The sequence below is a fragment of the Bombina bombina genome, chromosome 11, assembly GCF_027579735.1.
Source record: "Bombina bombina isolate aBomBom1 chromosome 11, aBomBom1.pri, whole genome shotgun sequence".
Classification (NCBI taxonomy): Eukaryota; Metazoa; Chordata; class Amphibia; order Anura; family Bombinatoridae; genus Bombina; species Bombina bombina.
Window position 1 is genome coordinate 134,272,524 of NC_069509.1, and position 17,144 is coordinate 134,289,667.

Here is a 17,144-nt window from a genome sequence, read left to right on the forward strand (position 1 = left end):
CTAGAAATAAGCCTAATTTTCGTCCCTTTCGCAGAAACGGACCAGCCTCTACTTCTACATCCTCTAAGCAAGAGGGTAATACTTCTCAACCCAAACCAGCCTGGAGACCGATGCAAGGCTGGAACAAGGGTAAGCAGGCCAAGAAGCCTGCCACTGCTACCAAAACAGCATGAAGGGATGGCCCCCGATCCGGGACCGGATCTGGTGGGGGGCAGACTTTCTCTCTTTGCTCAGGCCTGGGCAAGAGATGTTCAGGATCCTTGGGCACTAGAAATAGTTTCTCAAGGTTATCTCCTGGAATTCAAGGAACTACCCCCAAGGGGAAGGTTCCACAGGTCTCAATTATCTTCAAACCAAATAAAAAGACAGGCATTCTTACATTGTGTAGAAGACCTGTTAAGGATGGGAGTAATTCATCCAGTTCCAATAAGAGAACAAGGGATGGGGTTTTACTCCAACCTGTTCATAGTTCCCAAAAAAGAGGGAACGTTCAGACCAATTCTAGATCTCAAGATCCTAAACAAATTTCTCAGGGTCCCATCGTTCAAAATGGAAACCATTCGAACGATCCTTTCTACCATCCAGGAAGGTCAATTCATGACCACGGTGGATTTAAAGGATGCGTACCTCCATATTCCCATCCACAAGGAACATCATCAGTTCCTAAGGTTCACTTTTCTGGACAAGCATTACCAGTTTGTGGCACTTCCATTCGGGCTAGCCACTGCTCCGAGAATTTTCACAAAGGTACTAGGGTCCCTTCTAGCGGTTCTAAGACCAAGGGGCATTGCAGTAGTACCGTACTTGGACGACATCCTGATTCAAGCGTCGTCTCTGTCAAAGGCAAAGGCTCATACGGACATCGTCCTAGCCTTTCTCAGATCTCACGGATGGAAAGTAAACATAGAAAAAAGTTCTCTTTCCCCGTCAACAAGAGTTCCCTTCTTGGGAACAATAATAGACTCCTTAGAAATGAGAATTTTTCTGACAGAGGTCAGAAAATCAAAACTTCTAAGCTCTTGTCAAGTTCTTCATTCTGTTCTTCGTCCTTCCATAGCGCAGTGCATGGAAGTAATAGGATTGATGGTTGCAGCAATGGACATAGTTCCTTTTGCACGAATTCATCTAAGACCATTACAACTGTGCATGCTCAGACAGTGGAATGGGGATTATACAGACTTGTCTCCGACGATTCAAGTAGATCAAAGGACCAGAGATTCACTCCGTTGGTGGCTAATCCTGGACAATCTGTCACAGGGAATGAGCTTCCGCAGACCAGAGTGGGTCATTGTCACGACCGACGCCAGTCTGGTGGGCTGGGGCGCGGTCTGGGAACCCCTGAAAGCTCAGGGTCTATGGTCTCGGGAAGAATCTCTTCTCCCGATAAACATTCTGGAACTGAGAGCGATATTCAATGCTCTCAAAGCTTGGCCTCATCTAGCAAAGGCCAAATTCATAAGGTTTCAATCAGACAACATGACGACAGTTGCTTATATCAACCATCAGGGGGGAACAAGGAGTTCCCTGGCGATGGAGGAAGTGACCAAGATAATTCAATGGGCGGAGGATCACTCCTGCCACTTGTCTGCAATCCACATCCCAGGAGTGGAAAATTGGGAAGCGGATTTTCTGAGTCGTCAGACATTCCATCCGGGGGAGTGGGAACTCCACCCGGAAATCTTTGCCCAAATAACTCAATTATGGGGCATTCCAGACATGGATCTGATGGCGTCTCGCCAGAACTTCAAGGTTCCTTGTTACGGGTCCAGATCCAGGGATCCCAAGGCGACTCTAGTAGATGCACTAGTAGCACCTTGGACCTTCAACCTAGCTTATGTTTTCCCACCGTTTCCTCTCATTCCCAGGCTGGTAGCCAGGATCAACCAGGAGAGGGCTTCGGTGATCTTGATAGCTCCTGCGTGGCCACGCAGGACTTGGTATGCAGACCTGGTGAATATGTCATCGGCTCCACCATGGAAGCTACCTTTGAGACAGGACCTTCTTGTTCAAGGTCCATTCGAACATCCAAATCTGGTTTCTCTCCAACTGACTGCTTGGAGATTGAACGCTTGATTTTATCAAAGCGTGGGTTTTCAGATTCTGTCATAGATACTCTTATTCAGGCTAGAAAGCCTGTAACTAGAAAGATTTACCATAAGATATGGAAAAAATATATCTATTGGTGTGAATCTAAAGGATTCCCATGGAACAAGATAAAAATTCCTAGGATTTTATCCTTTCTACAAGAGGGTTTGGAGAAGGGATTATCTGCAAGTTCTCTGAAGGGACAGATTTCTGCGTTATCTGTTTTACTTCACAAAAGGCTGGCAGCTGTGCCAGACGTTCAGGCGTTTGTTCAGGCTCTGGTTAGAATCAAGCCTGTTTACAGACCTTTGACTCCTCCCTGGAGTCTCAATCTAGTTCTTTCAGTTCTTCAAGGGGTTCCGTTTGAACCCTTACATTCCGTAGATATTAAGTTATTATCTTGGAAAGTTTTGTTTTTGGTGGCAATTTCTTCTGCTAGAAGAGTTTCAGAGTTATCTGCTCTGCAGTGTTCTCCACCCTATCTGGTGTTCCATGCATATAAGGTGGTTTTGCATACTAAGCCTGGTTTTCTTCCGAAAGTTGTTTCCAACAAAAATATTAACCAGGAGTCCGTGCTCTAAAATTCTATTTAGAGGCCACTAAAGATTTCAGACAAACTTCTTCTTTGTTTGTTGTTTATTCTGGTAAAAGGAGAGGTCAAAAAGCAACTTCTACCTCTCTTTCTTTTTGGCTTAAAAGCATTATCCGTTTGGCTTATGAGACTGCCGGACGGCAGCCTCCTGAAAGAATCACAGCTCACTCCACTAGGGCTGTGGCTTCCACATGGGCCTTCAAGAACGAAGCTTCTGTTGACCAGATATGTAAGGCAGCGACTTGGTCTTCACTGCACACTTTTGCCAAATTTTACAAATTTGATACTTTTGCTTCTTCAGAGGCTATTTTTGGGAGAAAGGTTTTGCAAGCCGTGGTGCCTTCCATTTAGGTGACTTGATTTGCTCCCTCCCTTCATCCGTGTCCTAAAGCTTTGGTATTGGTTCCCACAAGTAAGGATGACGCCGTGGACCGGACACACCTATGTTGGAGAAAACAGAATTTATGCTTACCTGATAAATTACTTTCTCCAACGGTGTGTCCGGTCCACGGCCCGCCCTGGTTTTTTTAATCAGGTCTGATGAATTATTTTCTCTAACTACAGTCACCACGGTATCATATGGTTTCTCCTATGCATATTTCCTCCTGTACGTCGGTCGAATGACTGGGGTAGGCGGAGCCTAGGAGGGATCATATGACCAGCTTTGCTGGGCTCTTTGCCATTTCCTGTTGGGGAAGAGAATATCCCACAAGTAAGGATGACGCCGTGGACCGGACACACCGTTGGAGAAAGTAATTTATCAGGTAAGCAAAAATTCTGTTTTTTCACATTCTCTCCCCCCCTTTCCCTCTGCACGGTCTCTCCATTCTCTTCATTTCTTAACTCCCTCTTTTCTCTTCTTTTCTTGCCCATCACTCTCCTGTTCCTCTCCCAGATTTGAACCGCTGTTTACAGAGCTAGAGCTGCGTCGTGGGGAGTTGGGTATTGCGAGTTATGGGGCATCAGTTACAACTATGGAAGAAGTTTTCTTACGGTAAGTATTTATTCTTCCAGCCCCTTGCTGCTTGTACTACCCTACAAATTCTGTACCCTGACAACATTTGCAGCCTGGATTCTTTTGATGTTGATCTCTAAATTGTAGTTTTTTTATGTTGTTCCATTTCAGGGTAGGAAAACTGGTAGACACTAGCCTGGATATTCAGGCCATCCAGTTGCCGGCTCTTCAGTACCAGCATGAACGGCGTGCCAATGACTGGGGGGCTGAGGAATCCTGTTCCATGAGCGACTGCACAGAAGACAGTGGCGTTCTGATTACAGAGGATTGCTCCAATATCAAGCTAAATGGAGGGGTAAGGGGTTTGATATTAGAATGTTGTGACATGAGAAGTAGTCTCCGGCACCTCTGCATTTTCTGTATGTGATTTTTTTTTTTTTCCTATTCACATAATCAATGGGCATCAGTGTTTAAGACTGGCGCCTCCAACAATAAATATTCAAAACCTTTCAACGATAATTTGACATCCCAGTTTTCCTCCAAAATTTCTGTGTAAGGCACTTTATACACCCCATATTGACCTTCTATAGCCTGCCAGGTCACTAGAAAACTACAGGTACATAATTATATACAATGTAATTTAAAGAGACAGTCTTCTCCAGAATTGTTATTGTTTAAAAAGATAGATAATCCCTTTTATTACCCGTTCCCCAGTTCTGCATAACCAACACGGTTATATAAATACGCTGTTTACCTCTGTGATTACCTTGTATCTAAGCCTCTGCAAACTTCCCCCTTATCTCAGTTCTATATGGCACACATAAACGAATGCCCTTTAGCTGTGAAAAACTGTGAAATGCATTCAGAAAAGAGGCGGCCTTCAGGGGCTTATAAATTAGCATATGAGCCCACCTAGGTTTAGCTTTCAACTAAGAATACCAAGACAGCAGAGCAAATTTGATGATAAAAGTAAATCGGAAAGTTGTTTTAAAATTGCATGACCTATCTGAATCATGAAAGTTTAATTTTGACTAGACTGTCCCTTTAATAAAATTATAGATGAGACAAAAACTGACCGACATTCTCTGACGGCTCTTCCAGCTTCTGGCTAATAGTGATCCTGTACAGAGCATATACTGTTACACAGTGCTGTAGATAATTTATTATATAGAGGCTTGACTCACAAATTACTGCTACACTCCATAGCATATTTTTACTTCTGCTTTTATAAGAACATTTTATTAGTGACTGTTTTTTTTTTTTTCTTTTTCTGAGAATGTAATGGTTACTCTATATCTAATAAATGATGTAGTATTGGTTATGCCTAGATAATTGTTAAACTTAAGTTTGTATTGTTTTAATCATTTTTTTGTTAAGACTATTTACAAAGGGGTTGGGTGGCACTTTTAATCAGTAGAAATCTGAACACCGGAAGTGAATGTTCTGCATCACCCTTACCTTGAGATTATGTACAAGTTCTCATTTGCTATTCTTTGTGTGTCTCTCCCTTTTCTGTCTGTTATTTCTTACCAACATTTTCTCCTGTTTGCAGTTCTCCTTGTGGTGCCAGCAGTTCTATGCCTTGTTTGTGAAGCGAGCTGCCTACAGTTGGCGAAATTGGAAGATGGCAGTGGGGCAGTTCCTGGTACCCCTTGTCTTCACTAGTTTAGCACTGGTCGTAGGGAAAACCTTCCCTGGCCCACAGGACTCCCCTGCTCTTGAACTTAGTCTCTCACCATACGGACACACCAGGGTACCTTACTCCCTTTCAGTCAATGCCACAGATATTATACAGACCCTGGCACAGAACTTCAGAGATCAGCTACCAGGACAACTAGCAGAACCCCAGGAAGTGCTAGGTACATGCAGGGCATTAATATTCTGTTGTTGTTTGTGGTGTTCTGTGCTTCTCTTCTACATAATGTAATTTCCAGACTCTTTAGAGTCTGATGGAGAAGGCTGCATTTATTCTGCTCATCGTATGGTTTCATGTTTATCTTTCCCCATACTATACCCTCCATTCTAAACCCAATTTTTTTCTTTCATGATTCAGATAGAGCATGCAATATTAAGTAACTTTCTAATTTACTTCTATTATCAATTTTTCTTTGTTCTTTTTCTATCTTTAGTTAAAAAGCAGGAATGTAAGCTTGGGAGCCGGACCATTTTTAGTTAAGCACCCTGGGTTGCGCTTGCTGATTGGTGGGTACATTTAGCCACCAATCAGCAAGCGCAACCCAGGTGCCGAAACCAAAATGGGCCGGCTCCTAAGCTTACGTTCCTGCTTTTTCAAATAAAGATACCAAGAAAACAAAGAAAAAATGATAATAAGAGTACATTAAAAGGTTGCTTAAAATTGCATGCTCTATCTGAATCATGAAAGAAAAAAATTTGGGTTTAGTATCCCTTTAACCCCTTAGTGACCAGACCATTTTTCAATTTTCTGACCGTTTGGGACCAGGGCTGTTTTTACATTTCTGCGGTGTTTGTGTTTAGCTGTAATTTTCCTCTTACTCATTTACTTTACCCACACATATTATACACCATAATGGCTCTCTCTGCATCGGTGGGTAAAAAAAGGTATTGCAGTAATGCCTCAATATCGAGGCATCACTGCGATACCTTGAAAGCGACTGGAAGCGATCACGATTGCTTCCACCGCTTGAAACCCCTGAGGTACGTCCTTGGTCATTAAGTGACTGTTTTTGGTCGTTAAGGGTTTATTTCCTAATTTGCTCTCTATCCCTGCTTCTTTGACATTTCCATACCCCCCCCCCCCCTTTTTATTTATTTATTTTTTTCTTCTGCCCTACAGAAAATCTTGACGATTACCTCCTGGAGCAGGCCTCAGAAGAGGGGGGTCTGTTTGCTGAACACTGTGTCTGTGCTGCCGAGCTATTTACATATGGATCTCGTATCAATGTCAAAGCACGATTCAATAACCAGGCCTTTCACGCTGCTGCCACTGCCCTCTCCCTGGTAGATAATGCTCTGTTTCGCATGGTGGCAGGGCCAGAAGCTTCCATCTCTGTCACCAACTACCCACAACCAAGAAACACCACAGAGACCGCAAAGGACCAGCTCTTAGAGTAAGTAGGGAACGTGGGAATAATTATTATCATCTATTTGTATAGTGCCGCAAAATTCCATAGCACATGACATGTTTAAAGGACCTAAATAAAAAGAGAGAAGCGCTCAATCTGGGAAAGAACAATAGCCTAATAGCTTGTTCTATGGCTAGTTACCACCCAAGAAGCAGCCTCTTTTTGCTCAACATGTGCCTTTCACAGAGAAGAACTTTCCTGAAGCATATCAGTCTGATCCTGACTTCACAGTACAGTCCAGCCCCGAAATACCAGTTAATCCCTCTCGGAACGAGAGAAACGGCAAAACCCCAGACGTACGTTTCTAGGCACACTGAGCAACGGGTCCACGTCTGGATTCCCACATCATACTTAGGGAGACTTCCCTAAGAGTCATAATTTGCATGAATAAAAAGAGATAAGCGCTTAACCTGGGAACGAACAATAGCATAATAGCTAAAGGACCACTCAATGCAGTAGAGTTGCATAATTAACAAGTGCATAATAAAAAAAAAAATGATTTAACTCCTACTCTGAATTTCAAATAAGCAGATTTTTTTCCCTGACAAATTTATTTTTTCTCCTATTTTCCGGCCCCTTGTATCATGTGACAGATATCAGCCAATCACAGACTAGTATATGTATACACTGTGAGCTTGTGCTTTTTTTCTGACAAATATATTTTTTGCTCCTATTTTCCGGCCCCTTGTATCATGTGACAGACATCAGCCAATCACATACTAGTATACGTATACCCTGTGAGCTTGTGCATATGCTTAGTAGGATCTTGTTCCCCAGAAAGTGTGCATACAAAAAGACTGAGCAAAATTTGATAATGGAAGTAAATTGGAAAGTGTCTTAAAACTGCTGCTCTTTCTGAATCATAAAAGTTTATTTTAACTTGTGTATCCCTTTAAACCAAACTTTTTTTGTTTCTCAGACTAACTCATTCAGTCAAATAGCCTAGAAAATAAATCTGGCTCATTTTTATTGTATTGAGAGAGAATTTTTAAAGAACATTTAAATTTCATAAAAAGACAAACTATTCAATTTGACAAATATTTCCAATTATCATATAGAGTTAATATTTCTATATTTGAAAATATGGCTTGCACGTTAGTGACTTAGGTGGATAACATAGGAAATGAAGAGATGCCACAATTAATTGTTTTTAGGATTTCTAATTACTGGTAATTGCGCTAACACAACAACTGAAAAAATGTGTTTGTTGTGATATGTTTTGCTAAATATTTTAAGTCTGATATATATACATTTTTTTTTACTTGGCGCAGGGGTCAGACAGGGTTTGCTATTGCTATTAACCTGTTGTATGGGATGGCGTCTCTGGCGAGCACCTTTTCACTGCTGCTTGTTGGTGAGCGAGCTGTGAAGTCGAAACACGTGCAGTTTGTGAGCGGAGCCTCCGCCCTAAGCTACTGGCTGTCAGCACTAACCTGGGACCTCCTCAACTTCCTAATTCCATGTGCATTTATGCTGGTGAGTAAGGAGACCGTTTCTTGGTGTAACTCAAGTGCTGTGGGGAACTAAGAAATCTTTTCCCTGATTATGTCATCTCCTTAAACACATTTTCTGTCTCCATATCTATTTGGTTGTTGTAACTACTTCTTTAGAATATCTTTCTCTTATTTTATTTTGTAACAGCATAGCGAGTACAGTTCTGCACATTTGGGGTGTTACTTAAGCCCTGGATAAAGCAGAAACTATTCACTAGACTAAGCCTCTCTATATACTGTGTGTATATATATATATATATATATATGTCTAGATTTGTTAATGAACTACACAATGAGTTATTTTATATATATATATATATATCTGTGTAACAAATTTAAGTGAGTATTTTATATATATATATATATATATATATATATATATATATATATATATATATATATATATATACACACACACACACACATAATTATCAAATATTAGTATAAACTCTGTATTTAGCAGTATCAAATATGCGTCTTTCATAAAATAGCTAGCTATTGCAATTATCTGCAATATAATTTGCAATATTCTGGATATTGTATGAGGTCAGCATATACCAAGTAGTAAGCAGTATGGTGGTGGTAAGTACTCTACAAGTCCCCTAATGCCCTAGACATGCAATTAAACACTTCCCATGTGAATTTCTCAGGATTCTTTTATGCTGGCTGTCTCATCTGCACTATCTATATTCTACATGAGTTGTATCTGAGCCATTTTTTTTTCTTTCTTGGCCATCTACCGTCAATCTACACATATTAACTCATAAATATATATATTATCATTTGTATCACCAGAGGGTCATAAGTAGATTATATCCAGCACAAAACTTATTTCCAGCTAAATTTCCAGGTAGTCCCAGTCCCAAAAAGAAAATTAGCCAGTTGCGGAGTTAACAGAGTCACAGTTTATCTCACCAGACTTCCAATAGTTTTTCTCCGATTGTTAACCTTCGGTTACTTTTCCGTGCTCTGTTTGTACACGTCTCACATCTCAGATCCTTGTGCTGCAGTCGGCTGTCCCTGCCGTCAACCTTGTAGTTGGATACTGCACACTGATCATCACAGCGTTCACCAAGCGTCTTGGATACTGCTGATGTATTCAAAGTAACCGGGTGGGACTTTTTATTCAGCGGTTAATATATCCCATCAAATTTGCAACGAAGTAACAGAGCTCCAAACATCAAGGTGCTACCGCCCGCATTAGATTTCCAGTGGGCGTAGCAATTGCTTCACGCAACGTACGTTTCACCTATTAGTGCTCAGGCTTCCTCAAGCGTCATGATTACCTGAGGCAAAAGGTACTGCCTTTTATTCAGAATGAAATTTTCATATTGGCCTACGGTGAAATTGGTAAACACAGACTGTCAAAGGTCTCTATATTCAGCAGTATCGCTCAACTTTTCTAGATTTGAGAATCACTAAAATGAATGACCAACTAATTACTGAATCATATAGGAAGCCCACAGCAGCTAACACTTTACTACAGGCGGGTATCCACCATCTCAAATTAATTGAATTCCGATCGGACAATTTTTAAGGCATCAGAGAAATTGCTCAACTATAGCCAAATTTAGAGAGCATGCCCATGATCAAAAAGTAAGATTTCAAAAACGTGGCTACCCTAGAAATAGTATTAATAAGGGTTATCAGCGAGCTTATCAGACACTAAGAGAACAGCTATTGTATGGAAATACTAAACAAAAAGAAAACATTGTAAGGTTCATTTCGACTTACAATGATAAATGGTTAGATATCAGGTCTATTTTAAGTAAACGCTGGAAAGTATTGACTATTGATAGTGAGGTGAGGAAAATTGTAGGGACTAACCCGTCGCTAACAGCCTGTAGGGCACCTTCTTTGAAGGATAAACTAGTCCATAGTCACTTCATCAATCCTATAATGAGTGAGAAGCAAAATTGGCTTAGTAAAAGAAAGCATAGCAGTGGCTCATTCACGTGTGGTAAATGCATTGTATGTAAATTTATGATGAAAGGAAACAAAGTCTCTAATGCAGAAGGTAAAACCTTCAGAATTAAGGGACACATTACATGTAAAAGCGAGGGGGTTGTGTATCTTGTCTCTTGCTCTTGTCCGAAATTTTATATCGGAAAAACGTATAGAGAGCTGCATGAGAGGATCAAGGAACACCGTAGGGACATTTTGAAAGAAAGGATCAAAACAAGCGGAGTGACTAGACATTTTGCGGAATGCCATAATAGCAGTGATGCTAACCTTAGATGGATGGGCTTAGAGCTAATTAACCTAAAGTCCAGAGGAGGTGACATTGATAATCATTTACTAAAAGCTGAATGTAAATGGATATTTAATATGAATTCCCTACAGCCAATGGGACTTAATGAAGAGATAAATTATGCACCATTCCTCACTGACTAAGGTTGAACTGGAACAAAAATTATTGACCACTTCATAGTTATTTTCATTTTTTCTAAATTATTTTATTCTGTCCTTAATTGTTATTTTGTTTGTTTAACTATGTTTAGCATTAACTGCAGTGATTTTACTTTTTTCAAAGTAAGTAAGAGGTTAGGCAAGAGAATTTAGGCAATATCCTTATTAGAGCAAAATGTATGTTTGTTTTCAGTCACCATAACTCCCACTCCTTGTTTGCTAAGCCTATAATTGAGCGATCTGCTGAATATAGAGACCTTTGACAGTCTGTGTTTACCAATTTCACCGTAGGCCAATATGAAAATTTCATTCTGAATAAAAGGCAGTACCTTTTGCCTCAGGTAATCATGACGCTTGAGAAAGCCTGAGCACTAACAGGTGAAACGTACGTTGCGTGAATCAATTGCTACGCCCACTGGAAATCTAATGCGGGCGGTAGCACCTTGATGTTTGGAGCTCTGTTACTTCGTTGCAAATTTGATGGGATATATTAACCGCTGAATAAAAAGTCCCACCCGGTTACTTTGAATACATCAGCAGTATCCAAGACGCTTGGTGAACTTTGTGATGAGCCGACTACGTAAGTGATCAGTGTGCAGTATCCAACTATAAGGTTGACGGCAGGGACAGCCAACTGCAGCACAAGGATCTGAGATGTGAGACGTGTACAAACAGAGCACGGAAAAGTAACCGAAGGTTAACAATCAGAGAAAATCTATTGGAAGTCTGGTGAGATAAACTGTGACTCTGTTAACTCCGCAACTGGCTAATTTTCTTTTTGGGACTGGGACTACCTGGAAATGAGCTAATAGGTGATTGAATTACATCGTTATATTTGGGACATTGATTTGTTATGTCTCCATTGACTGCTCATATGGAGTCTAATTCAGGTTATTGTTATACCCTTTATATGCCATTTTGATTGCATTCTTATTTGAAGTTTTTTATGCATGAATAATATGTGAAATTAGGCTTTGGGGTACCCCACCATTTGCACTTAGTCTTTGCTCCTATGTAGTTATAATAAGCAAACTGTCAAAAGTTTCTGGTTTTGGTATATAAAAACATTTTGAATTTGAACACTATTTGGGTCTGTCTCTCCTTTTTATGACACAGTATGTGGAGCAATTTAGCTGGAAATAAGTTTTGTGCTGGATATAATCTACTTATGACCCTCTGGTGATACAAATTATTAATTTTAGATTACTGTGCACTAATTGGGTCCCTACAGTATTTTTTAAAAAGGGGCCTGATTAATACTTAATAGCGAATATATTATTACTTTAAGCTGGGAACCAATTTAAATATATATTATCATATACATATATATTTACATTGCGTTCTATGGGAACACACTTTTCCCATAGACCACAATGCAAAGGCACTTTTCAGTGCTGGTTTTTTTTAACACCCCACTCCCGCCAACTTTAAAAAAAAAAAATCAGAGCGCTAATTGCTAACGCGAGCCTGCTGTAGCAATAACCAGCCACTTGTAATGGCTGTTTAATTATCGCTCTCCCACAAACGGGCAAATTTTCCTGTTTGTGGGAGCGCAATAATTTAGTGCTCTACTTGTAACCTAGCACACTGTTGTATATATAAATAGGGGGCGCTCTTGCAAAATAAACAATAAACCTCTTAACCAATATATACAAATATCAGTCCATATAATGTATCAGAATCTTCTATATGGATTGTCATGGAAGATGACACCCAGGCATTTCCTTGTAGAAAATGTTGGCCCACCTCATTCATGTACAAGCTGGAATAGACTAAAAACAAGGGCACTACATGGCCTAGCACAGTCTTGAAATAATTGTAGATGCAGATGTAAAAATCATACTCACTTTAGAAGTGCACCTCCAGGTGCTTTATGCACAAGCTGGAACTTCACAGCCGTCCAGAAGACTGGCCCACACCAGTGCAGGAACAGCAATACCCCATCAAAGAGCAGGAACCTCAGTCTTATAGGATATTCAACTCTATCCAACATGCTTATAAACAATAAAGTAAAGTTAAAAACGTCTTTATTTAAAAATCACTTCAACGCGTTTCTCAGCCATCTAAATTGGGCTGTTTCGTCAGGCTTAAGATGACTAAGAAACACGTTGCTGTGAATTTTAAATAAAGTTTTTAACTTTATGCTTGCTTGAGAAATCATCATTTATAAGCTGCTTGGATATTTGTTTTTTTCTAATTGTAGTATTGTATTGTAACCATATTGCCTGACATTTGCTTTTCAACACATACGTAGATCTGTTCTGTGTTCTCTTTCACCACTGTTGAAACTGGAATACTCGTGAATGCATTTTATTTATTGAGAGAAGCAATGTTTTTAGTGCAGGTGTATCCGCAAACATGCTTCTAGTAAAAGGCATCTTTGAAACACTTATAACGTTTTGTAGGATTTTTGCCAATACAAGTGCATTGCAAAATATTTTCTGTCCCAAACTAAAATGCACTTGTGCATTTCACTTCTGACGGTTATATCCCTCATATCTTCCTCTCTGTACCTTGTCACTGGTCCCGCATCAATCTGTTTTTTTTTCCATATTTGTTGTTGCTCCACCTCTCTTTTGAGACTGGTCTTTCTGTATCTTAACATTATGGGCTCGGAATGCATAAGATAACCTGCAGTCAGGATTTATCAAGCAGCGGTCGTCTTGTACGACCAGGGAGGTTGACAGCTCCTGCACGCGTGTGATTGGCTGTGTGCGGGCAGGGGGCAGGGTTGCACGCGAGCGCAAAATAGCACTCGCGTGCAATGTTAAATTCCGGCAGCAGGTTGTTGCCTGCCCTTGCTTGATAAATCGAGCCATATGTCTGATGCTAAAAGCTGATCTCCGTGCTGAGATGTACTCACTTCTATAAGTTTTCTCTATGCATCTTTGTGTCCCTGACCTCTCTTCATCACCTATTACTGATCCTTCTTGACCTCTATCCCATGTCTGACCTGCCTGCACTTGTATCCTCTATGTAATATCTCCACACTTCCATTATTATTATACTTCATTTATGAAGCGCCAACATATTCTGCAGCGCTATCCATGGATACAATTCATATAAATAAAACAGTACAAGACTTGTAATTTACAAACACATACAGGAGGGATTGAGGCCCTATTCCCGTGGGAATTTACAATCTAGAAGGGTAGGAGGTTGAGAAACAGGAGGTGAGGACTGCAATATTGAGAAAGATGTTAAAACAGATTTCGATGAGGGAAATGTTAGGTAACTGAAATTAATTTATTATTGAGTTGGGTGGTAGGCTTCTCTGAACAGAAAAGTCTTCAGGGAACATTTAAAGGAAGAAAGATTAGGGCAAAGCCTGACAGCACGAGGGAGAGTGTCCCAGAGGGTAGAGTCCTGCAGTCTAGCATGGGAAGAGGTGATAGTCGCGGATGCAAGGAGCAGGTCGTTGGTGGATCTTAGTGGGCGTGCTGGAGTATACTTGTTGATTAGAGAGGATAGGTAGAAGGGAGCGGAGTTTGCTTTGTGGTGTCAGCACTCAGAAAAGGGTGAATCTTGGAAATATTGCGTAGATGGTTGCGGCAGGATGTAGAAAGCGATTGGATATGGGGGACGAAGGATAGATTTGAGTCCTGCTGTTTCTCAGTGTCTTCATGTATTTAGTCTTTCTGCTCTTTATGTCTGGTCTCCCTACTTTTCTGGGGGTTTTTTATTCTCATTCTGTATTTAATCTTTGACTACCTCTATTCACCTGTGATCTCATTCTGATCCCCCTTCTTTACCTTGTTTAATGTTCCCTCTTTACCCCACACCCAGTCATTTCCAATCTTTGCTCCCTTGTCTCCCCCCAGGTGGTGTTCCAGGCCTTTGGGGTGAGCGCGTACACAAAGGAGAATCATCTTGTGGATGTGATGCTGATGCTGCTTCTTTATGGGTGGGCTGTCATCCCTCTCATGTACCTGCTCAGCTTTATGTTCACCTCTACTGCCACAGCCTACACCCGTCTCACCATCTTCAACATTCTATCGGGCACTGCCAGCTTCTTATCTGTCACCATCATGAGCATCCCGGGTAAGGAATGTGGCTGGGGCTCTCTACAGCAGGATCTAGTTCCTATTCAAAACTGTGCCCCTTGCACTGTATTTTTAACATTAAATGGACTTGTATATTACATATCGGCAATCAAGCACTGCATTGCAAAAGCCTTGTATGCAAAATAAGGGCTAGATTGCATGTAGAGAGCAAAAATATTAGCGCTATTTAAACACTAAATAAATGTTAGACAGAAGGATGTATTCAACAAAAAGATTAGTCTGAGAATCACACGTAGCTGTATTTTTTAAAGTTTAATTTTCTGTTTATATATTGTCAAAATAAGTGTACAGTTTTAGTGTCTATAAAACAATGGGAGCTGCCATGTTGTAACTTAGGTTACTTACTCTGCTGCGGCCATTTAGGGACAGTTATAAATAGGACACTAGAGTGTGAGGCCAATGGCTGTGTGGAATATAAAAGTGTTTTCCACTTCCATTTCTAACAGGAACTGAAAAGCTCACAATTTCAGAATGGAATTACTGGAAAAGGGGACAAAATAAATACTGAAAGTATATTGCATAGTTTTTTTTTAATATATATGATTTATCATTTTATATTACCTTCTCAAAGTGTTTAATGTCTCTTTAATGTTTACTTTTTATGATCTCTGATTATTTCTCCCTGTCCAGCCCTTGGCCTGGTGGATCTCTCTCACACACTGGACCTTGTCTTCCTGGTGCTACCCAATTACTGTTTGGGACGATCGTTCAGTGACTTCTATCAGAATTATCACTTCCTGAAGTTCTGTCATTCATCGTTCATGGCAGAGGCCGTATGCTTTGCAATGAGTGAGTAACAGAAGAGAACATTTTGTGTGTGGAGTTCATTTGTGGGTTTGTAACTGAATGAATGAATTAGGAATGTGCAAGTCTAAATATATATTGGATATTATACGGGTTTCAATGTGAAAATTAATATTCTGTGCTTTCCCTATCCGTTATCCACCAATTTATAGCTTCTGTTTTCTTACTGACAAAAAATAAGTAGTAAATGGTTATTCAGTTGTAAAATAAACAAACTAAAATGCCTCTTTTTTAACTATGTAATTTACTATGGGGAGTTCTGGCAGGTGGGCACACAAAGGGCTTTATTTATCATCCAATGGTGGGCAGGGGTGGACGTATTCGCCCCTGTCTGCCTGGCTTCTCCTCTGGCAGGCGCCGCCCACATTTACCATTGCACACTAGCGCTCCTGTGCGCTCGCCTGCAACCCTGCCCCCTGTCCACGCACAGCCAATTAGGAGGTGTCAATCTCCCCAGTCTCGTCCTAAGAGGTGGAGAACAGGGCAGGGAAGTCTGATGACTGCTGCTTGATAAATCCTGACTGCTTGTGCGAACCTGCAGTCAAAGGGGGCTTGATTAATCGAGCCCAAAGTGGCCACATCTAAAAAGATCCCTCTAAGAGAACAGCAGGGTACCCTGCAACCTTATCTTAATATGGCCCTGTCTGTGAAATTTTTAGAAAATATGTTAATTGTGTGCGTAATAATCATACTGCAACCCTTAAAGGGACATGAAAAACATTTTTTTTTCTTTACTGATTCAGACAGTGCATAACATTTTAATCAAGCTTCCAATATACCTCTATTACCTAATTTGCTTCTTTCTATTGGTATCCTTACCTACCTATTGTCAGTATATGGCCGGGTTATAATACAATATATTTAATAATTATTCTCTTAAACAAACCCCCAATAAAATGCATATACAATGCATATACAATTAAAATTAATGTAAATTACTAAATTCTTTATATTAGTTAAATTTATAAACACATTGAATTATATGTTTAGGAACCAGATTATAAATCAAACTATATAAGCGGAAACTGTTACAATATTCTTTACAAAGCAAACCAAATATACCTTTAGAATTAACCTTATTCACAATTGAATTGCATTAAAATACCACAATAAGATACCAAGATATGAGCCACTAACATTCAGACCAGTACAATTAAGCTACTTAGCCACAATTGATCCCATATAACTCCAATTTAAAACATCAGAAATTGTATATATTATTTGTGCAAACAACCAACTCCTATGCCAATTTATCTGAGCTGAAATGAATTCTTAATTATCTACAATTAAGACAAATTCTAATATATATATATATATATATATATATATATATATATATATATATATATATATATATATATATATGCAAAGATAAATTACTTAGCATTAATGATTAGTTTTAAAATATACAGGGCTATGAAACACAAGTTTAAAATACAAATTGGGCCCTTTTAAATTTACTAACTGCAATTAGACTGTAGCAATAATGAATGTATTTGCTTTAAAATGTCAAATTATATACTTTACCCAAATAAGCAAATCAATGTTTCATATTCCAGAGTTTCGTGTGGGTCATCTGTGGAGGGTTTACTCACAATGTGCACAGGTATAGACTTCAAGAATTGTTAATCTTTCTTT

General features: G+C 39.8%; 1 protein-coding gene across 1 annotated transcript in view; it reads left to right on the forward strand.

The window, feature by feature from the left end:
- ABCA3 (ATP binding cassette subfamily A member 3) overlaps nt 1-17,144 on the forward strand; it is a 153,075-nt gene that overhangs the window by 74,647 nt on the left and 61,284 nt on the right. Inside the window, exons 17-23 of the mRNA XM_053694692.1 lie at nt 3,573-3,671; nt 3,804-3,987; nt 5,185-5,491; nt 6,448-6,721; nt 8,008-8,212; nt 14,460-14,679; nt 15,333-15,491. Of these exons, the coding sequence (XP_053550667.1) occupies nt 3,573-3,671; nt 3,804-3,987; nt 5,185-5,491; nt 6,448-6,721; nt 8,008-8,212; nt 14,460-14,679; nt 15,333-15,491 (1,448 nt within the window). The remainder of the gene's footprint in view (nt 1-3,572; nt 3,672-3,803; nt 3,988-5,184; nt 5,492-6,447; nt 6,722-8,007; nt 8,213-14,459; nt 14,680-15,332; nt 15,492-17,144) is intronic.